General features: G+C 36.6%; 1 protein-coding gene and 1 long non-coding RNA gene across 13 annotated transcripts in view; one reads left to right on the top strand and one right to left on the bottom strand.

Annotated features, from left to right (window-relative positions):
• The window catches only part of KCNT2 (potassium sodium-activated channel subfamily T member 2), a 141,549-nt gene that overhangs the window by 8,070 nt on the left and 109,706 nt on the right, over positions 1-23,773 (bottom strand). For 4 of the 12 annotated variants that reach the window (XR_003992526.1, XM_030493971.1, XM_030493974.1 and 1 more), the window contains 6 exons: positions 21,574-21,708; positions 16,324-16,435; positions 9,396-9,497; positions 6,498-6,581; positions 4,983-5,111; positions 2,235-2,255 (listed from right to left, as the gene is read on the bottom strand). Coding sequence is in view for 10 of the 12 variants with exons in the window: in XM_030493971.1 (XP_030349831.1) it covers positions 2,235-2,255; positions 4,983-5,111; positions 6,498-6,581; positions 9,396-9,497; positions 16,324-16,435; positions 21,574-21,708 (583 nt within the window). In the remaining 2 variants the exon portion in view is untranslated. Of the gene's footprint in view, positions 1-2,234; positions 2,256-4,982; positions 5,112-6,497; positions 6,582-9,395; positions 9,498-15,478; positions 15,590-16,323; positions 16,436-21,573; positions 21,709-23,773 lie in introns of those variants that run through there. The other 8 variants (XM_030493979.1, XM_030493972.1, XM_030493975.1 and 5 more) reach the window with 5 other exon arrangements.
• Positions 1,798-23,639, top strand: LOC115611281. The gene is made up of 3 exons (XR_003992528.1): positions 1,798-1,824; positions 10,656-10,658; positions 23,569-23,639. It is a non-coding gene; the product is annotated as an uncharacterized LOC115611281 (long non-coding RNA).

Here is a 23,773-nt window from a genome sequence, read left to right as displayed (position 1 = left end):
GTTGTTGGGTTTTTGTTTTATTTTGGGGTTTTTTTTTTATTGATTTGAAGTTGCGTTACTGACTCAGCTGATATTATTTTGGGAGGGATTAGGAGAGAACCCTACAGGATTCAGGATTTGTTACAGGAATGCTATTTGATTTTGTTGTTGTTTGTTATTTTAAATTGAAGTTGTGGGTTTGCATGTATTTTACGGTAAGGATTAAGGTAGGCCAAGTACATACCATACGATAAGGTGCTATTACAGACAGAGTCTATTTGGCATGAATAAATCTGACACAAACTGAGTATAAATGATGGTCTTATTTGCCTTTCTTCCTGAAAGCATTGTAGCTTTCCTTGTCCAACTCTTGATAAAACAGCCACCTGGGCTTGCTGCCAGTAGTTTTGGAGAGGCAGAGACCAATCATCCCAATTATTACAGAAGGGTAAGTTACATTTTTTTGAGTCAGAGATTAATCAGGAGATGCCAAGTAAAAGAACAAGTCTTTTGATTTTGTGAGTCTGTAAATCCTTAGCCTGAACTTTTTGAAACACTGGGACAGATGAGTTGAAACTATAAATTAAGGTGATAGATATTTGCTTGGGTGACAATTCGCTTTTTATGGTGCCTCGTGAGAAAGATGTGCAGAATGCCCCTTCACTGTATGCAGGAGGAAAAAATTAAACTCTTTCAGACAAGACAAAACCACAGAGACCCACACCCTCTTTCAAAGGCAGCACAAAAGTGTGCCTGCCAAGGGCAGCTGTTTAATACACAGACGATAAAACTCCAGTGCAGAGCACTTCTGTCCCCCTCTCGGGTTTAATCAGTCTCAAACTTTCTTTAAAAATACTTCTGTAACTATCGTTAATTTGTTTTGAGGTTTAGTTGCTTTAATTTCTTCTCATTCAATTTCTTTTTTGCATAGCTTGTAAACCTGGTGTACGAGAAGCATAATCAATGATAGTGTCATTACTATTACACAGTAGTAATTGATCATCTTATGTTTTATGAAGCGTATATATATTTTTTGCAATTCCTTAGAACAGAAACATGATGAAATCTCTGAAAAATACCAAGGTGTGTGTTAAGTCTTTTCATAATCAATGCTACTTTTATTGGGGAAAAAAATCTCCCATGTCACACACTAAGTGAAAAAACATTGCCTTGAAACTTTTTTTTTTAATTTTTTTTTTTTTTTTTTTTAAGACAGGTTCCCAATCCGAAGTATCAGACTGTGTGCCCAAATGGGTGTGATTGTTCACTTAGGCTGCTGGACATCTGTGGCCCACAGGCGTTTTTCTGCCTTGGGCAAGGTGCTCTAATAGGGTGCTTCACATTCTTACTTAAACAGTAAATCAGATTGGCCAACACATGGCAGTAATGGCAATGTAGTCATGAAGTGTTCGTATTTGAGATGGTCAGGGTGGCTGTGAGTATGGTGGTAACAGCACTACAATGCCAAACATCAGTTAGTTTCGTGGATCTTTGTTCCTTTGCCTTGCTGCTTCCTAGGTGCTACATGTGTAAAATATGAAGCACTTTTAATGTGCATATTCATCTAATCTGTTCTGAAGCTATGTCTTATTTTTATTTAGCTGCAAGTTGTATGTTAAAATAACTTCTCTGTTCCATATACCAATAGCCCATGATTGCATCTAGGGTTCTAGGAATGCTCTTCTGCTTGTACGGGGCTATGTTTTAGGTTTGTGATGAGCACTGTGTTGATAACAGGGGTGTTTCAGTTATTGCTGAGCAGTGCTTACACAGTGTCGAGGCCTTTTCTGCTTTTCACAGTGCCCTGCCAGTTGAACGGGCTGGGGGTGCACAAGCAGCTGGGAAGTAGGCACAGCTAGGCCAGCTGACCCCAACTGTCCAAAGGGATATTCCATACCATATGGCACTGTGTTCAGCAGTAAAAGCTGAGGGAAGAAAAGAGGAGGGACTTGCGGAGTTATGGTATTTGTTTTCCCAAGGATGTGTGATGGAGCCCTGCTTTCCTGGAGATGGCTGAACACCTGCCTGCTGGTTGGAGTGAGTGAATTCCTTATTTTGCTTTGCTTGCACCTGCAACTTTTGCTCTACAGGTTCAATTGTCTTTATCTCAACCACCAAGATGTCTCACTTTTAAAGTTCTATTCTCTCTCTCAACCCGCTGTGGGGGGAATGAGTAAGCAGCTGTGTGGTGCTTACTGCCTACTGGGCTTAAACCACAACACCCAGAAACAGGCAGACAATAAGAAAATACTTACTTGTGAAGCCATTTCTCGTGACTGACAAAGAAAGGGGGGAAAAGAAAACAAGACAATTTAAACAGAAGTGAATCTAAAGAAACAAACATGGACTGTTTAACAGGAACCACAGTAAACTAGCTACGCAGGTAGTAATCTGTCAGAGTGAAGTGAGGGCTTCTCATATGCATAGTATAAAAAGGGAGTGTCAAAGAGGAAGTCGTACATATAGAAATATTAGTATTGGCAAATCTTGTTCTTGTGACCCAAGCTAACCATTAACTGACAACTTCCAGCTGTTGGCAATACAAACTAAGTTTTACACGTGTCTTTAAACTCAAATTGATACATGTATTGGAGGTTCTCTGAGTTAGAAACCTTCAAATTATGGCTGTAAGTTCATAATTGCCGAGAAATATAGCAATTTACATTTCTCTAACCTCCATTTTAAAGATCTAATCCAACAATGTTTTAAAGTTGTTTCTGGCTTAATATATTGAAAATCTAAATGGTAGCCCATGCTAATATTTTTTGAGAGAAATTAGTTGAAAAATCCTTTAACTTCAAAAGAAACACTTTGTAGAAAGGTTACAGCTTTCATCATCTCTGCATTTGTAGGTATGTACCCATAAAGAGGACAGTAGCAAATGTTGCTCTCTTGTATTCTGGGGAAAAGCAAAGGTTAAGGAAGATTTCCCTCTGCCCCTCTCTGAAGGGGGAAGGGTTTCACAAATGTTCACGTGCTGAACAAGAAACTGCTGAAGTATTTAAGTGTGACAATACCACTGGGGGTCTGCATTCAGAGCTTTTTATAAAGAGTAACAAATGCTTTTACTTAATAAAGACAGTGCCATTCATCTACACTAGTCCAGTACCTGACAATTTAAAAACTTTAAGCAATTTAGTAACCAGGAGATTTCCCTGTCCCCCTTCCCCTTCTTCCTCTACCTGATTTAACTCAAATTCTTCATGAGATACCTGTGAAAGCTGATAGGAAATAATAGTAGAACTCCTCTATCAGACAGTGGCTTCTAGGCTGGTTTCAGTGTCTGAATGTTTTAAGAAATTGCTACTTTGATAATAACTATCATAAACTAAATCTGGGCCTGGTCTGATCAAGTAATCAAGCACCTGAGCAGCTGCATGTGTACAGGCTCCAGAGGTTCCAATGTTACGGCAAAATTGTGAGTTTAGCATTAAGTGACTGATGATCCCAAACCTTGTTTTCAGAAAAAGATTTGAAATATCTTTAATTTATTAGTTAATCTTGCCTCAGGAGATCTGAATGTGTGTGCTTTCCTCCCACCCCCCTGCCACAAAACAGAAGTGTGTTTTGATGAGAGTTACTTTTACAGTCACCCCTCCCCAGTACAGCTGCTATCTGCCATTAAGCCTGTATGTTTGAAACGTGAACAAGCAGAAAGGAGAAAAACAGGCCACCAAAATGTGCTCTTCACAATATGTTATATGCTTATAGTTCAACTTTTCTTGATTCTCTTTTTTTGGACCTCAAGTTAAATAGCCAGCTGTGAATGTAAGAATAAAGCATTGCCATGAATTTTACCTCACTTATCTTTATTTAATGAATTCTTAAAATCTGGCACATCCTCTTTTTTGTTGAAAGCTATGACAGACTTTTTTTCGTACTAGTAGTGTGTTGCCTATATTCTTCTCCAAGGAATGATTTTGATGGATGATGTTAATGCTGCTATATTTAAAAAAAAAAAATATCAGCTGACATTGTTGCAGTGGCACAGCCCACTGGCTAAGCTGTAAGAGCCACTTGTAGAGGTATTGGTGATCCACAGAGAAAGACACTAGTGAATTTGGTGGAATCTTGCATTTTTGTAGCTCTTATTTAAAAATTAACTTTAACTGAATTTTAACTGTTTGTACTTCCTTCAAGATAAATCTTGCAGTTAAGCATTACATAGCTTAATGTTTTATAATGTTTTTCTGAAATATGGAAGAGAAAATGCAACTGAAACCAGTAAACTATATCTTGAGTATTTCAGAAGAAAGTTGTTGTTCACATTGCATTTTGTGTTTGAGAATGGTTTCATGAGATGGCAGTACTAATCATCATGTAAACAAATGGTTTATACATGACAAATAAAAACTGCACAAGTATGCTAAATAGTAAAAAGTGGTTTTGTCATTATATAGGGAGAAATGTATACATTTAGATGGCAGACACTTAAATACATATATACAAAGAATTACCACTGTTTGGCAGCTAAATTTAGAGACATCCCACAATACATTTAATAACATTAATTTTCTTGTTGCTCATTTCTGACTAGGAATTCACATGAACACTGAAATGCCAGCTGTTTTGAGAGAAGTGTTGATATTCTTGTTAAACCTGATACAGGATCTGGTCATACAGTTTGTTATGGATACTGATGTGAGTCACTGCATGCAAGTTCAGACTAGAATTATCCTAGCCTGTCCTATCTGCGCCTGAGCTGCCCCTTGTTTCCGATCAATCAGTTCTCTGTAGGTGAGCACAGGAATGAAAGTCAGTATGTAGACTGTAGACTGGCTCTGGGTATTCATGAAGTCTGGGGCTGAATGTGAGCCCTGAATTCATGTGGCCATATACATGTCAGCAGCAGGAGACCTTCAGTGGGTTATTAGAATTCTGTGCATTTGCAGATACGACATTCACAATATTTTTTAAATAAGTGGTTCCCATTCTTATGAGGACCAAAGAATGTTGTATACTCTGTAATCAAATCCAAAGAGAAGTATAGTAAACTGACATACCTCAGATGTTGTAAGCTTTTGGGATTCTGTCCTATAGACTCCAATTGGAATGTCTCCTGTAGAAGAACAAAGTTTCTGATACAGTCTGGCATATGTCCTAATCCATAGATCCTCTTCTGTGATCTTCATCTGAACAAGTAATGATAGGAAGGAGGACTTTTAACTCTTGAAGGTTTATCACTTACTCTGTATACTGCTCTTGGAAAAAAAAAAATCACAACTAAACTAGGTAATCATTGTATTGCACCTTTGCTCCACAACAAATCTGGAGCTTCTGTCGAGTTTGTAGACACTATTTCTTTTGTTTTCTCCCTGTCTGGGAGACATTGCAGTGCAAATGGTTCAGTCTCTTGAAATTACTTCTGTTGTTGTTGTTTTATAATTACTTAAAAACTTACATTGCAGACTTCATTCAGTGTTCATGTCTGAGTAAACTCTAAAAGAATGAGCTAAATATTGGCAGTAATAAGAAACTGGTGATGGACAGACTGAAGACCACTTAAGTATTTTGAATGCAGCCAGATAACTGTTCACTAGACTGCAGGCTGAGTATGTGGGGAGAAGGGAGTGAGGGGAAAGTAATACACTAAGCGTATATGACAAAAGAAAGTCTTAAATAAATCTTTAGCGTTTAATTACTATTACGATAGCTTTATTTCAAGATGTGCAAGCCCCTTTTCAGAGATTGAATTGTCTTGCATTCACTGTAACAAAGCTTAATGATTGACCAACATATCCGTATTTAGCTTTTATTTAAACAACTTCCTTAAACCATCATTGGTAACTTCTTTTCAGAGAACAACATCCCGCAATTCTTTGTAATTCCCCAGAAGGCAATGGATAAATAACTCAACTTCTGTTGATCTGTTTGCCATCTGGAGTGTGATGGGTGTGGGAGAAACCAGAAAGGTGGGGTTTATTTTTAGTAATAACAAATTTTTATGGTTCGTATCTATGTATATATAGAAAAATTGATATAAACTCTGCATTGACATACACAGTATTAAACCATAACAACTTTCGAACTTTGACACTAAAGTCATTTAATATATATTATTTTTATGTATATTCCAGTTCTTCCCTTTATTGCCTATGATGGAAATGGGTGTCATGAAATAGCATGGTGTATAAGTGCTAGCCAGGCTGTACAAGATAGGTAATGCTTCCTGGGTTTTATATACTTTATTTTTAAAATTGTTAGCTGAACTGCCATTGCTCCTTTATTAAAAAATGTACTTCTCCTGTGTTTTCCTGTCTTTCCTATTTTCCTTTGAGCTTTTTAAAATGTATTTTATTTTCTTGGCCATGGGGGTTGTTTTTTTGCTATGGAAGTAACTAAAGATGGCTATGTTTTCTATCTGATTTTTGTGTCTTCTCCCCTGGTAAAAAGGAAACAGATGGGCTTTCTTGCTTTCACAAAAGCAAGTGCTGTACAAAAAACCCCAGGTATTTTGCAGACAGTACAGAATCTTCTCTGGTACTCTCTAGTAATTTTTATTTTTTTTAAGAACTTACTGAACAAAGAAACCCAGATCCTGGTGTGGTATCAAGTCCCAGCAGTAGTCTTGTGATAGAAATCATATAATCTTTCACAAATGACTGCAAGAGTTTTAACAGGAGAGATGGAAAAGAAAGAAAAAAGCTTTAATTAACAGATGAACAGGTAACCGTTAGCACCATGTGTGAATTTCAGAGAAATTGTACATCTGTGTTTACAATCAATCTCTATCTTTTAAGTAGACAAAGTGATGTGAAGTTTGTACAAAGTATTGTAGAAATAGTTATCCCTTACTTTGTGCTGAATATACTTACATAAAATAAGTTTTCTTATTTGGTCCTGCATATGCATGCAATGTTCATACAGGATTCAAAGAGACTAATGCATAATAAGGCACCATGAAAGCGAAGGTAGGTGTAAGATCAATGGAAGTAAGATGTTAGCCTTATTAGGTGTCAAATTTTAATAACAAGCTCTTCTGTGCAAAAGAAATGCTGTTGTATGTTAGATGTTATATGTTGTATGTTAGTATGTTATACTGAGTAGTGGGTAATACTGAGGCAAGACTGCTGCTATTTTAATTCAAACAAGCCATTTGCCTTTGCCCTTTTTTTTTTAAGGGCTGATCTGCCTTATCTCAGGTCAGGTTTGTTGCTCTGCTAACAGAAGTGTTTTGCTGATTGGTTAAAAGATAGAAATTAAACTAAATGCAGAAGTGTAGGTTAAGACTGGGGACAGACAGTAGATCAGCTAAAATCACAGATATTTCTCCTCTTTATGAGTTGGGCTGCTGGAATCAGAGGGCCAGGTAAGTGCTCTAACTCTAGTAGATCTGTAGGTTCATTGCCACCCTAGGTGTAGTAGGGCAGCATTCAAGGCAGGCTATCAATCCTTGTTAGAACATAACTTGCAATTAGCTCTTTTGGCTTAATGTGGATATGGACCTAGCAAATACGTTTTAATAAATACCTTACAAAGGTGTTAGATAAAGCCTTTAGAGGTATAACATCTGAATTTCTTTAAACTCAGGAGCTAGACAGATTTAGTTTGATACATAGTGATTCAACTATTTTAATTTTTGTACTACTAGTATTCTTCCAATTGTGATGGGGTAAATGCCAATAAGTATCTTCTTGGAACCAAAATTTTGTTAACCTTCACTTATTTGTTATCTTGGCTGCATCATTTACACTATGGAATTATTATTACCAAGTATATTTACAAGAATTTGCTAGACCAATTTTTCATTTTTCAGTCAGTGTCCTGAAGATAATTTGAAAGCTTTTCTTTCGGCCAGCATAGAAGCACCAGATGAACTTTGCTGTTTCCCATGTCATTTACTCTGTTTCTTGCGGAAGAAATGGATGGGACCATGAAAAAGAACAGAGAGAACTTGCTGTCATAATATTTGTAACTTAGAATAAGAAAAATAATTTTAGATAATTCCTGAGCAGTAGGAGTTCAAAGGAAGAATGGGTGGAATTTGAGAGACAATGAGTGTCTTGTTTTTTGTGTTTGGTGGGGTTTTTTTTGTTTTCAACACTTCCTGGTTTACTCTGTCAAGTCGTAGCATGACTGATCGTGTCTAGGAGCGTATATAAAACCTTGAAGTTACATAAATGCTGGCTGGAGTTGTTGATGGTGACAGATCTGTTTCTATATAGGTGTCTTAATCTAATTTTTAAAAAAATGTTGCTATGTGTGATGTTGATATTCTGGGACATGATTAAAAATGTATTTATAAACAAATACACCTAGTTCTAAAACATCTAGAATTTGATAAATGGTTTTACATCTGTTGCTTATCTGCTCTTGGTACCTGTCCATATACATGACTGGTTTATATATTAACGTCTTTTCTCAAAAGCTTAGTTCCAGGAACTTTTTTATTTACATTGAATTTGCCTTCAGGGAATTTATTCAGAAGTGGAATTAAGATGAAAGAAACCTTTCATGCACCAAATGACCAAGTAAACTAATTTCCCTGAAAAAATGTTTAGCACCTAAATATGAAAGCATCCACAGACTACCTCTAGGTATAGGCAAAATAGATAGCCACTTAGGTGAGCAGGCTAAATGGGCCATGGTGGTGGTGCTGCTTATTCTGCGTATCTTGATACTTGAAGGCTAGAGCTGGCAGCTGCTGCTCAGGCATCCTGCTGTGCAGAAAGTTGTAGTCATTGTTGAGAAGTAAGGGCAATATTCTCCTCTCTTTCCACCCTGAAACCAGCTGCTACCTTCATTTGTCATGATCCTATATTTTCTTCCAATTGTTTCTTCAACTGTTTGACGCTGCTGCTCTTTCCTTATCAATACTGTCATTGCTTCTTTTTTTGCATGAGGAGCCTTGACCTGGATTCGTGGGCAACAAGGTTCTTCCCACCACTGTCTCTTTGTAACCACTGCATATATTTCTTGTTAGGACCAGAATGGGTCACTTTAAGATGCGGTCTAGTTGTCACGAGTAAGAGGACAGGACACAGTGCAGATGCAGATGACTCACAAACTACTCATAAAAGTAATTCTGCTGATTTCTGTGGTTAAAGATGTTACTGTGTGGGAATGGGCGCTGCCTTTTTGTTGCAGAGTACAAGAGTTACCAGTCTGTATAATCTATTTTATGTAGGCCTTATCAAAACCTGCTTATCTGACTGTGGGAGAGGTTCACAAACAGTATTATACTGTTTAGCAACGGAACTTGAAGAAGGACAGGGTGATTTGGGGGTTCATAACTGAGCTAGTACTGTCTGTGGAACATGCTTTATGGTATTTTGCCTTTGATTATTCCTGGCACAGACAGGTACATTAATGGCATACATGTAGGAAAACAAAGTAATACAACAATGAAGTGTAATAGAACAGGTGGTAACACTGCATGTCTGTGTTAAGACAAGTCCCATTATTGTTCGTAGTACCTGATAAAGCAGCGTGTCCAACATACTGATGCTGAAAACTCTGCCAGCAGCGAAGGGCAGTCGAAACATAAATGCCAGATTAGATCCCTTCTCACGTTCTTTCTGTTAAGAAGTTAAAAAAATAGAAAACACTTCTAGTGCTGGTTTTGGAAGGACAGTAATAAAAACATCAAATTGATATTACCTTGAAAGAGGCCAAAGGTGTAAAATCCCTTTACTCTGAATATAGCTTCTTTCTAAAACATGTAGCATCTTTGCTCAGTACTTACAGTTTTTCAGGTTGAAAGATTTTGTTTAATTCATATGTTGTTTCAATCATCACATTTCAAATTGCACGGGCATATTCTACCAGATCATTTTAAAAGTGATTGAGGGATTTCAGGTGTGCTTAGAGCAAAGCTCTAGTTATTTCTGCTCCACTTCCTTGGTGCTGACAGAGGAATCTCATTAAGGCCAGAAAGTCTAGTAGGAACATGAAACATGAACAGAATCTGATGCAAGAGGGAAGAAACGGTATTTCAGTGAATGTGAGGATGTGAGGTGAGATCAGATGTGTACTAGAAACCTACTGCTCTGATGCTTCTGTGGAAAGGATATACATAACTAAACATAACTGTAGTTACGCCTTATCACATCTCACTTGCAGAGAAATCCTACCACAGTGTGCTTCCTATCCCTTCAGTTATCAGAGAGCAAAACTACAGGTTGGAAGTTATTTTGTTGGGTTTAAGAAGAGAGGAAATACCAAGCTCGCAGTTCAGAAATGTCATGAAGAGTAAGATGTGTTCTCAAAATGCAGAAACATTACATGTCTTGAATTGAGACGCTTATATCCACCACATATCTGCAGCAGTACATGCTGGGGACTGACTGGCTGGCAAGTAGCTCAGCAGAGAAGACCCCAGGGATTCAGTAAACATCAATTTGAACATGTGCCAGCAACGTGATTTTGTGGCAAAGGCAGCGAATGGTGTCCTGGGCTGAGTTAGGAGGAGTGCTCTCAGTATGTTGAGGAAGGTGATCCTTCCCCACTACTCAGCAAGAGTAAAGCCACACCTGGAGTACTGTGTCTATGTCTAGGCTCCCCAGTACAAGGAGAGCGGGAGCTACTGGAGGTAGTCCAGAAAAGCACCACTAAGATGATCAAGGGACCATAGGATCTCTCCTACAAAGAAAGGCTGAGGGAGAACTGGGACTGTTTAGCCCAGAGAACAGTAGGATTAGGGAGGATGTCATCAATGTGTAAAAATAGCTAAACAGGGGGTGCAGAGAAGACAGAGTTAGGCTCTTTCCAGTGGTGCCTAGGGCGACAGGACAAGAGGCAGTGGGCACCAGCTGAAACAGTCAGTTTCTTCTGAATGTCAGTAAACACATTTTTACTCTTGAGAGTGACTGAGCACTGGCACAGGTTGCCCAGGGAAGTTGTGGAGTCTCCCTCTTTGGAGATAGTTAAAAGCCCTCTGGACATCATCCTGGGCAACTGGCTCTAGGTGGTCCTGTTTGAAAAGGGGCCTTGGGTAAGATGGCATCCAGTCGTCCCTTCTAACCCTAACCATGCTCTGATTCTGTGATACACAAAAGAGCAGTCTGCTCTAGCTAATGGTTTTGTCGAACAGCAGCATTCTAACCCATTTGTCATTGGACAGTCTGGTTGTACCTGTTGATTTCTGTGGCATGATATGGGTGGAGTTGAAAAAGATGCCACACAAAAAGTATTTAATCTCCAGATAAAAATACACAGCAAATAACTCTTAAAAATATGACATTATTCTGTCCTTTAAAAAATGTCACCTCCATCAATTTCTTCAGATTAAAGGGGTTTCAAAAATTTTAAGGAAATATAATTATTATTTTGGCGTTTGTTTTATTACAACCACTATCTGTTCTGACCAAATACTACTGGCTTGTACTAGAGATTTTTCTCAATGAGAAATACATACATACATACACACTCATGCTCTTGCACACATATGCACACACGTGCTTTGATGGCTGAGCAGCAAAGGGGTGTTTCTAGCAATCTGTGTGCTTCTGAGAGTTGAAGAAAGCAGTCTAATTGTACAAAGAACACTTCTACCTAGATAAGCATATTGTGCTTACTTGTGTAAGCCACAGAAACAAGAAGTTTTGTATTTCTTTTGTAGTTCAGTCTCATATATTTGAGTGTTTTTAGTGCGGTCAGACAAAGTGGAAGATATTTTTCTTCAGATTCGATTGCGAATAAAAACTTGTCTATTATGGAAAAAATGCTAAGATTTGTTTCACAACAAATACTTCACAATTAAAATTACATTTATATTGTAACATATGTTACATTAAATCCTTTTAGATTCATGCTATATCCCTATAAAATATTTTATAGGGAACTGGCTGTGAAATGACTATCCTCCTATTATATGACTCAGGTATATGTTTATCCTTCCATCTGTTTAGAGAAATCTGGAGCAGATTCTGGTTTTGTGCCAAGAAATGTGTGGGATAAAGTAAGAGATATTTGGGGAATTACTTGATTCTTATCCAAAATTCTGATAATAAACGTAAGGATGTTCCTATTTGTTTTATTTTAAAATGGAAGCTTAGAAATTTATTCTCTCCCTGTATTTTCATTTTCTTGTATTGTTTCCTTCCATCTCTTATTACAGGTGTGGTTATTCTTGCTTAAAAGAGATTTGCAAGAAATACAGTTTTTACTCAGGCACTTTGCATTGAGCTCTGCTTTATTACTTTCTTCTCGGAGAATAATGTGGATATAGAAGCCAGAAATGTGCCAGAATGTCCAGCAGTTTTATTTCATGATAAGTGTGGTTCCCAGCAGCTCCTTCCCTGACACTTTTTGGAATTAATAAGGAAGGGAATATAATTACTTAAAGAAAATTATAGATAATTATAGATCATGGCATCCTGAGTGCATCCTGAAAACTTCGCATATATAAATGACATTTTAAGACACAGCTATTAATAGGTGGTCTTCATCCTCAGTCTTCCTCTTTTTGTGGATTTGCTCAAGTCATTAAGTTCAGAATTTCTACTGCTTTCTTTCCAAGTAATAACAAGTGTACACATGTGGTGTTGAGAAGTTCTTAGCATGTGCTTCTTCCAAATATAGGCCATTTAATTTGAAGTTAATTATTTCCTCTTGTGTTTGCATATTGTCAGAATACCAGATAATACCTGCCCAAAAGGTGAAGTTCAGAAGCTCTTCAGTTTATTTCCCTCTTTACCTCCATTTATAGTTGCGTCAAATTATTTTTAAGATTTCTTTATCATGGTTTTATCTTTTTACTAGTTGTAAATAAATATGCATTCCTTCATAACCGTTAATTCATTGATACTAATAATGAAGTACCAACCCCAAACTAACCTGAAAACCTGTTTTGGCCACTCTGTCAGTGGTTGAAAAGAGATCTAGGGCCCATCCTGGTTTAACATATTCTCCTCCGATACCAACAGTAATACGGAAACTGCCAAGATAGGCTATAACTGTTGCATACAAACAATGCAAACTTGCTTTAATGAACACACAAGGATGGGAGTGGGATGGAGGGGTCATGCAAGAACATAAAAAGGTGACAGAGGTAGGGGCTTATTACAGGGAACAGTCACTGCACTGTTTTGGTAAATGTTGGTTGTTGCCCATGTCAGATATAAGACTAATCAGAAATCTGAGCATGGAAACCTCTTTACAGTACTTTTCTTGACGTAAGGGATTTTGGATCAGTAACGCTTCACCTCTAGAACAGGTTACAATATTTTGGACTGGGTGTTCTTAATGGCTTCTTTTCTGCCTTTTTTGGCAAGAACAGATTAATTTGCTGTTGTTGATCACGAACAGCTTTCTAAAGACCTACCAGTTCAACAGCCAAATATGTGTGCTAATTATTTATACAGTTTTAGAATTGTAGCTGATCTAAATGATTAGAGATCCATCTAAAATGAGACATACACCAATTAAGAAGTACCAATCTATTTTTATAACCTGTACATCATTACAACTTACTATTATTTAATATTACTTCAAATCTGCTTAAAACATGAATATTAAAAACAAATGAAGACAGCATGCTCTGTCCTTAATTGAAGGTGAAAGAAGCAGCCTGGTTTTGTTTATACCACTGCAAATATACTGGGCCATCCCAGACAGTTTTCCACTCACCTAACATGTATGTGCTTATCCCTGTGGAAGATACAAAATCCCAGTACTGGTTTAATTAAAACATGTAGGAGTTTGCGGTTGACTTAAAGGTTTAGAATTTTTATCCTTCAGTTAACACCTGCAATATTTACTTCAGAATAATAATTTTAAAAAATCACAGAAAACTAAAGTGGGAATCTTGTAGAAGATATTCTAAACCTTTCTTTTGAGAGAGAGTGGTTACATCATTTTTTTTTTTACTTATCTAAGACAAATAGAGAACATCTGTATAAAGTTTAGAGCATGGGTGTTTTGGCTTTCCCTTTCTCTGTTGTATAAGGGCCATTGCTTTCTCCTGTGTCAGCGCTGAGTTTGGCGTTCATATCTGTCTCTAAAAGGAGGAAAGTTGCAGCTGCAACAGCAGGTGGACTTCTGATGTCCGTATCTTTCTTCTGCAGCCCATTAAATTAAAAAGTCAATTTTGTATGTGTTTCAGTGCTACCTGAAGGCAACTTGCCTGACTTTTTTAGTCTTTCTGAAAATGAGGTGCTTAATGCAGAAATAACAATCAACTGTACGTTTGACTGCATTAGATAATTTTTACTCGAGTTTTTAATTGCCTTTCATTTTGCATGAGGGAGTTCTGAAACATCAAATGAACTACAGCACCACCTGTGAAGTGTTCCCTGCAAATGTTAAGATGAAATGAGTGGGAAATATCAACAGCAGGCAACTTCAACTGCAGTGAAGAAAATGTTCTTTCTTTAACATAATTTATCCAACTCTTTCAGCACCAAGTAGCTTGGATAGGAAGTTAATTAACTGTTCAGCTTCTAACTTATATCCACAACTTTACATTTGCACAATAAATTAATTAATTGAGAAGAAGTTATAATATTTCTAATAATTTCCAGAACCTTTCCTGGAAAAATGAAGGTAATGAAGGTGCCTATTAAAGCAATAAAGAGAACTGAGATAAAAAATCCTGCTTTCACTGCACTTAAGTAGACAGGCTACAGCCCACAGAGTATTTCAGAAGCAACTGTAGACATCACATACTGGGAAAGCTGTTACTCTTTTTACCTCCCCTTATCATTAAACTGTGTAGATTAAGGGAATATGTTTAAAAAGAAAAAAAACCAAAATGCTGTCAGTTATAGTACACAAAGGAACTAAGTTAGGTTGGAACATAGTCTTGAAGGCACCATCCAGCTGCTGGCACTTGTTGCCCTGAATAAACTGGCAATGCATGATTCCAGCCACTTCCAGTTTATTATTCCTGAAATTACCATTGAGGGAGAGTGTGCTAAAATGGGGGAACCACAGGTGCAAACCTTAATGGATAGTGAGAGTGGCATAATCCTAATGAAGATGTGCCTCCCACTGTAAACTGCTCCTCTTTTTGTGTAACAACTTTTGTGTAGCTTCCTCACAGTTCTCCATTTTACGTGTTTATCAGAATACTACCTAAATAAGATTAAGCCTTTGCTCTATTTCAGGTAAAGGTCAACAAACCACAAAAGATCACCCAGATATTTTCATCTTGTGGTTGAAATGTAAGCGTGATAGTCAACTGAGTAAAAGATTGACTTCTAATACTTATTCTATCTCGTCTAGACAGGCTGAATTTTTGCAGAATTTGATTCCTGTGTAAGAAACTGGGAGATGGACTGTGAAGATAAGTTTGTATGAAAAGGCTGTTTTTCCATTAAATGTATATTAAAATCAACTATATGAACATTATACAGTAAATAATGAAATATCTGAAACCCCAAAAATCTAGGAAATATATGGTATAGCTAGGAAATGAAAATTATATGCTAATTCTGTATTATGATAATGAGTTCAAATTTGCCAAGATATGTAAGATATCTGAGGTGAAGAGATTGGTAAGCTACACAACAGAAAGCAGCAGTCATATATGGATTAATAGCAAGGGGAAAAAGATGACGGGAATGAAAGATGTCTGGTCTTGAGGAGTGGCACAGCAATATTATTTGTCTATTTGGTGAGTAAGTTTCATGGACTGCAGAAGTAGGTAGGTCAGGACCCCAATGAAGATCTGTGAAAAAGAGGATTGTCCTTGGATTTACCAAGTTAAACAGATGCTCAATGTTACTTTGTATGCTCCATCTAATATTTTAGCAAAACTATTTTGGACAAGCAAATGAATTAAACTTATCTCCATATAGCCTCTGTGTTCCACAGCTTGAAAATGCCCAACATGTGCACTAGAGTGTTTAGAATATGAAGGTTTTATCTAGCATTTAATTAGTGCTACTATCTTTATTGTCACCAGGACTGCCCTTCAACAGGAAACAATTGCTGTTTTCCAGCTGTCACAGTAATGTAAATACCCTATACATACACACAGAAATGTGTACAGAATATGTAATTATAGTGTCTTTAAAGTTAATTGGAGTAAAAATGCATTATGATAAAAGCTGTATATGTTTTAAGTGTTTAGTCAATGAAAATATTTTCCTGTGGCAGCATCTGGAAAACCATATTAGCTCTAAATTTTCAGTTTTCCAAAAATATTCACTTTTCCTAGAGCAAATTCCACCAGAGGATTGGTGGGTTAGTATTATATTGCAAAGTGACGGAAGTCAAATCAAATTTCATTCTTAAACGAGGGTAGAACTTGGAGAAAATAATCTTTTAAAGTTAATTCCGCAACCGTAAAAACATTTTACTGTTTCCACTTGGTTTGAAAGCTTTGTCAAAAAATCAGAAAAAAAAAAAAGTTAAAATTATAACATTCAAACTGGGAGCAGGGGGGGCAAATCTCCTTACCTTTTCTAATTTGGATAGTGCAAGAGAATAGCAGTCTTTGGCTCTGAACTGCATGAATCTCATATTGGCTGGGTGAGTTAGTTCTGTGATAATGCTTAGGCTTGAGAACAACCTGTATTTTAAAAGAATGTAACAGTTAGACCTCTAATTATAACCATTCACAAATGTGAGGCTCTCCATAATGCTGTAGCTTGTACTCATGCCCATGTTTTTAATCAGGTCCCTGAAACCTATGGTGTTTTTTGGCACAATGGAGTGCTAGCATAATAGCAGAGGAAACTGTAAAACATTCTCTGTAGAATTCACAAATAAGCAAACATAGATTCAAAGGCTGAGCTTATATTTTAATGCTAGAAAGGAGTCACTTAATTTCATTACCAGAGGTTTTATTTAATAATTTCTGAAATGACACAAATCTGTAGGAAACAACAGAAGCAAAACTCTATAGCCTGCACCTATTATCTGGTTTCACATAAACTACTATTAGAACTGGCTTGTGTGCTCTTTACATTTGATTTTTTTATTTTGTAGTTTTGTTTGTATGCTCTGTGTCCATAGACTGAGCAACGTAGATGAAAATTGACACTTCTTGGGAGTTGCTGGGAAAAAGTATGCTTATGTATACTTACATTCTCATTTTGAAATACTTAAATATACAGAATATTTATAAGTTAACACTAATTCGGCCTTCTAGTAACAAAAAAGTGAATAAAATTTAACTCTGATCTGGCTGAATTACACAGATTTTCGCAAAGACCCCTTCCCCAGCCCTCAGGGCTCTAACAGCTAGAAATAAATGTGTATCTTATGCTACGCTGTACTAAGCAACTTGGGATAAAACTTGGATTATCATTTGAGAATTTCCTCTACGGATTAGTGTCAGAAAATGAGATGTCCGTTTGTAATCTGTTTTGCTGATCCTGAAAGTACTTATTTACATGTGACAATAGATAATCGTAGTACTAATGACGTCATTAATGTGGCTTCAATCAGTTAAAAAAATAAGTGGTTTTCTTGAAAGCTGAATTTAATAAGTTAGTGTCAAATGGAATCCAGTGTACCTTTTTTGCAAGTCTTTAGTCTTTTCCCCTCATTTTTGTAAAGAGAAACTTCACTGAAATGGCAATTCAAGCAGAGCCTAAATGTGGGGAAATGTATGTCAAAACTATCTGCCAGTACGTGTTAATGCCATATTATTGCAATACAGTTTCCTAAATCTCTCAATGCTAAAATATAGACCGGTAATGAACACATGATCCCAAACGTGTCCTGAACATGGGATGGTAAAAATGCTATCCCTTCTTTTGTTAGCAGTTATCATGTCACTGTGAATAACCAAATATTAAATGTGAACATATGAGGAAAAATGGAATTGGTGAACTGGGTGAGCATGTGGATCACTTAATAATAACCACTTGTGTATGCTGCAGTTTGAAAGGCACTGTGCATGCTCAGGAATTTCTGTGCCTTTTTAGCTCTTACATTCAGACTTTGATACAAACTTTGAGTGGTGCAGTATTGTTATACAAAGTCTAAAGTCCTACTAAAGGTTAAGCACTTAGGGAATGGAGTCTACATGCATAGATTAAACACATAAGCACACCTTTGAGATGCAACTGTAGTACATCTTCACTTGCATGATATGTTTTATAAAAACCTGTGAAGTGCTCATGAAAATTGAAAAAAAAAAAAAAAATCCTGGTAATATCACACTTGAAGGTATGAACTTGTATGTATGAAGTAGCTTAACAAATGTGTTAAAGTTTGGAGGAAGGAGAATAAATTTCCTCTGTTGATTCTCTATGATGTAGCATAGAATTACTTAAGCTTCTGCTGGCTGGAAATTTTCTTGTATTGCTGTATTAAAGGACAGGCATTCATATTTGAAAACCAGCAATATAACATTCAGAACTTAGAGCAACAGGAAATTAAAAGCTGATCTAATGACAAAATATACCCAAGTTACAGGCAAAAATGCAGATTACCAGGTTTCTGTTAAAGATGGGTTTAGTTTGTCACCAGATATGAAAACTGATTTATATTAGGAAATCAGTTTCAAACCTGGTCTTAGTTAAATACGTATTTTACTTATCAATGCCTTTTAGCAGAATCAGGGGAAAATGACTTTCCAGGTAGTGAGGTCCAGATTGCCTCTTGCCCTAGGTGTAAGGCATGCTGCCCGCAGGCTTTCAGCATTGGAGCAGGCTAAGATCCCTCTTTTTTACTCCTCTTTTCTATTTCTCTTTTCTATCCCGTTCTGGTGAAAAGGACTGGACAGGGTGGAGAAAGCCCTCATCAGCCTGATGGAAGACATGGATTGCTGTTTATCTGGTATTTGGGAATAAGACTAGCAAGAGATACATTTAGTTCTTTCCTGAACCAAAAAGAAAACAATTTAATACCATCATAAAACCTCGTTTGGTTTATGTACGATTTGGTGCTGACTGCTAGATACCAGCCAGACTATTGACTTGATATATATACTGCTGTCAATAGGCTTCTTGAAGTATTTAAAACATAGTCTTCAAGATGTTAGCTAATAAAAACAGGGCCTCCCAAACACCAACATTTAAACCTATTAATTAATAGAAGGCAAGAGTAAATAAATAAACATTCCTAGTATAGACCTACTGCCTGAGGGCACCACCTGTTTTTCTGAAGTGGATTTACAGCTGTCTATAGGGACTCAATGGTTGGCTTCATATTTGGAAAAGCATCTCTAGGACACAGTCCAAAACTAGGAATTTCTCCTTGTACTTTTAAACTATGCTAAATTGTTCTTTCCCATCCAAAGGATTAAAAATTTCCTTTCTTAGTTAGTGTGACCATTTGAGTTCACACTTCTTTACTCCTTTTATGTATAATTCAGATAAGCTAGTGTTGTGTCACAGTTTTAATTGGTATGGGACAGTTTCTAGCCGTAAAAGTGCTAATAACCCTGTCATTATAAACAATGCATCATCTTCTAAGATGGGGTGACACAAACTCTCCTGGCAAAGCAAGATTATTAATTTATGTAAATAAGGGAATAACATCAGAACAGGTACCTGAGAACTGAACTGAACCTAGGCCAAACAGTACCTCGGCCCACTTGCATTACTTTTTTATGCCTGTTTACTACTCTTAATGAGGTCAGCTGATCCAAGTCAAATCGGGAGGCATAGAATAGCCTCTCTCTTCTGAATGATTTAACTTAGTGACATTAAGTGGAACCTTCTTCACTGATGTGGTACCTTTGAGAACAGCATATATTAGCAGAACTCCAGTGGTTTAAAATCCTTTAACGTTACAGTTTGTGTAATGTCCAGCCTCTTCTTCATTAGTCTCTGACATTATTATGTATTACTAAGTACTGAAAAAACCTTTAAACATATTTTTAAAGTTGAGCTGCGAAACTATTTACCTTGGTGCAATGAATGTAGTTTATTCTGTAGAACAAGTAAATGCCACTACCTTAGGCCTCTTCTCAAAGCTTACTTATTTCTACAACTTTACACCATATAAAAATGCAGTGAAATTATTAAACATGTTCTAAGGAGAAAAGTTAGGGGAGAAAAGTATTGTTGTGTCTTAAACTAAGACATTTATTCTGATTTCTTTTGATATCTGTAAAAAGTACCACGCAGTACTAAAGATATACTGAACCAGATATATAGTTCAGACGTGAGCTAACGCTGCCATCTAGTGGTAAGCATTGTGCAAGACGACTTCTTATAGTAAGTTGTAGTTGGATATCTATGGTATGTAGTGTACTTGTGTTATTGTCTTTTTTTTTTTTTTTTAGTATTTTACAAAGGAGAACACAACTGTGGGAAAAATAGACTGGTACTTTCTAAGTTTTATTTTTTATTCAACTCATTTTTCTGTTTTATTTTTTATTTGGGGGTAAAATGTATTTCTGAAAAATTGAAGTGATGTATGTCAAAACCTCAGTGAGATACCCTAGCACAATATGGTTAAGAGTAGACTTGAATGATGCACACATTAAATTCAGTTACAGTTTCTAAATTAAATCTAGGTGTGATTATGGAATACACCTGTGCTAGTATCAGGTAGAAATTCAAAACCTTGAAGTTAGAAAAAGAGAGAACTAAAGTTTCTTGTGCAACACAGATTTTTCTGCTTCTGAGCACATGCAGAAGTGCTGACAGCATTTAACTGCATTCTTGCACAGGGTTGCATTAAAAAAGTCTTCATTGAAATACTTGTCTTTTTTTTTAATGAGCTCATTTTTCTGAAATACAGATTAAAAAGACTTTGACTATGCACTTCTCTCCAGCCTTATATGAAAGGCTTGACACAGAAAAGGGCATCAATATCAAATGATACTGAATCCTCTAGGGAAGGACTTAATTTTGTCCAGGTCTTACTAGAACAGAACTAGAACTAGTGAACAACAGTACAAAGCCCAAAATCAGGGAGGCATTTCATATTTGACTGTGTGATGTGTTTTGTGTGTGAGGTTTTTTTTAGTGTGGGGCTTTTTTTTAGTTTTGTTTGTTTGTTTGTCTTTTTTAAGCAAGTAAGAACTTTTTTTACAGTTTAAAGGGACATGTATATTTTAGTACTTGTGAAATTAAGATATTTAACATAAAGTGAGGCTTTAATCAGGCTTTACTCATTTCCTGTTCTCAGATGAGCAGGAAATCTCAGTGTGTTTAGCAGTTCTTCACAGCACTGCCCTCTCAGACTCTTTACAAGACTGATCATTTTTTCATTCGAATCAGTTACTGCTTCATTACTTATAGTACATAGTTGTCTTACACAATGTTGCATACATGTGCCTAAAAACCTAATTTTTGTTCAAAACCAAACATTCAAAATGTGACCAGTAACTACTAACTTCATAGTGATGAAGTGCTTACCTTTTAGCATTAGAAGGATCTGCTTTTCATACTGGCTTTAGCATTACTGTGAAAGACTGTTGCACTGAGGAAAAATTTCTTTTCTCAACTATCTTGGGTCCTAAGTCTTCAAGAGTAGCTTTCTTTTGCTTCCTGCAAACCTGACAGTTGACTTTTTAAATGATCATTGAATTTTGGGATGCTTAGAATTTCAGAAGAATACCTTAGGATTCTGAGTATATTGCTAAGCAGGTTAGGAAAAAGTTTGCCCACGTAAGACACAAATTGATGTAAGGGAAAAATTAAGTAGAATAGGAAAAAAAAATCATTTCTAATATGAGTACAAAAGGCACTAGATATTTCACAATTAATGAGGATGTATAGATAAATTGTAAAAATGTCTTACCTAAAGAGGGTTTGAACATTTACAATAGTCTTAGCATCTGCCATGTAGTCTTCCTCAGCACTCATTGTACTTTCTTTGTCCACCACCACCATATTAGCTGCAAAGGTGACCCCACATCTTAATAAGTCATCTAGGCTTTTGTGGAGAGAAAGAGGAAGAAAGAAACAAGCAACTTAAATATGGAACACTTAAAAGATTAGGGATGGCTGGAATTTACAGATCACAGACATGAGTTGCTGGTTCCCTTCATCTCCATGTACATATCATAACTTCCAATATAATCTATGTTGAGAGTATCATCTCAATTGATAGAATAGGATATGAATAATTATTTTCCTTGAAGTCATACAGAATGCACTTCAGTAGGTTCTTATATTCCCTCTCCTTTTGCTAAAATGATACATTCATTGCAACTTCTTAAAATAAGGCTTTAATGATTACTTGGGAAAACAGTATGTCCCTACATGCTGCAACAACTTGCTTCGCTACAGTTACTTTTGGCAATAAACAGACCCAAATAAATGCTATGGGTTGCTCTTTCCCACAATTACATTTCATTTTGAAAATGCTAACAGGTGTTCTACCAGGACATCTAACACATTCCTCTTTTAGGTTAATCTAAGAGTTGGAGCGTTCTCATGATGCTTTTAGGAGCAGATGTACGTCAGTAAAGCCTTGCATGCTTTTGGATGGTGTTTCCCTTAAAGCCTGACAATAGGAAACACGAACAACTGAGTTACAGTTCTCATCATGCCTTGTAGCTTTGTTTCCAAAATGAAGGGTGTGTCAGTTGTTTTAACAATAATATTTTCCATAGAAACAAAGCAATTTTGGAAAAAATTAGAAAGGACTTTTCTGTGATGAAGACGACTGCTAGGAACCTAGCCATTTTTAAGCAAGTGAAAATAAGAAGAAAGGGTGAATGTCATGGTTTCCAAGGCGGAATTGGAAAACTAAGTTTTTGCATTGTTCTGTTTACATCCAAGGTGAAAAGCTGTTTTGCCCTTACAGTTGCTTCACATTTGGCAATCTGTAGTATCAGTTGATCCCTGAAAATAGCAGCATATTCTGAAATACCCAGATTATCTGCATTTGAATGTTTCACAAGCTCGAAAGCTATTCTTATTTTAGCAGGTACATTTAGCTAATTTGTGGAGAATTTAGAAAGTGCTTATTTAGAAGTATTGTTATTCTAATTTTAAAGTACCTTTAACTACAGGTTTCTTAATAGTGAATAGACTCCTATACAACTCTGAAATCTGTTCAATAGGTTGAGTTGGAGAAACATTGACTCTTCAGAATTCTCACTGAAAAACTGGATTCTGTTAATTTAGGGTAGGAAATAAGGTGGGGGGTTTTTTCCACCTGGGGATTGATTATTATGGGCTTGTAGCCCTGACTTAATACTAGATACGTAGTGAAGCAAACCATTTTCTTCTTTAAATTGACTCTGCATACAGGAGTTTACTCAAATGCTCATGAACCTTTGCTCTTGTCTTATTTCTGCCTGATTTTTACATTAAATCTATGTTGCTAAACCTAGATATGCAAGTATATATTAGCAAAGGTGAAGACAGAAACGTAAGAGTAGGTGATATTTTAAGTTGCAGAAGATGACTATTAGACATATTGAAGACTGTTTACATTTAGTAGCTGTTTTTACAAAACCCTAGTCAGTAAACCTAGACAAATTATAACTAAGTATAGAATGACACCAGAATCTGGAAATTTGTAGAAATGTATTAATGCACCTAAATAAATCTTAATCTTATGTTTTTAAAGATATTGTCCTGGTTTCAGCTGTAACAGTTATTTTTTTTCTTCCTGGTAGCTGGTGCAGTGCTGTGTTTCGGCTTTAGTCTGAGAACAGGCTTTAGTCTGATAACACACCGATGTTTTAGTTGTTGCTAAGTAATGCTTACCCTGATCAAGGACTTTTCAGTCTTTCATGCTGTGCCAGTGAGGAGGGGCACAAGAAGCCGGGAGGAAGCAGAGACAGGACACCTGACCCAAACTAGCCAAAGGGTTATTCCATACCACAGCATGTCATGCCCAGTACATAAACTTGAGGGAGTTACCTGGAAGGGCCAGATCACCGCTCAGGTCAGGCTGGGTATTGGGTGGTGAGCAATTGTATTGTGCATCACTTGTGTTTATTGTTGTTTTTTTCTATCCCCTTGTAGTTTTATATTCTCTCCCC

Source organism: Strigops habroptila, chromosome 8 (assembly GCF_004027225.2).
Source record: "Strigops habroptila isolate Jane chromosome 8, bStrHab1.2.pri, whole genome shotgun sequence".
In the NCBI taxonomy this organism is placed as follows: domain Eukaryota; kingdom Metazoa; phylum Chordata; class Aves; order Psittaciformes; family Psittacidae; genus Strigops; species Strigops habroptila.
This window is presented reverse-complemented; position numbering and strand designations above follow the sequence as displayed.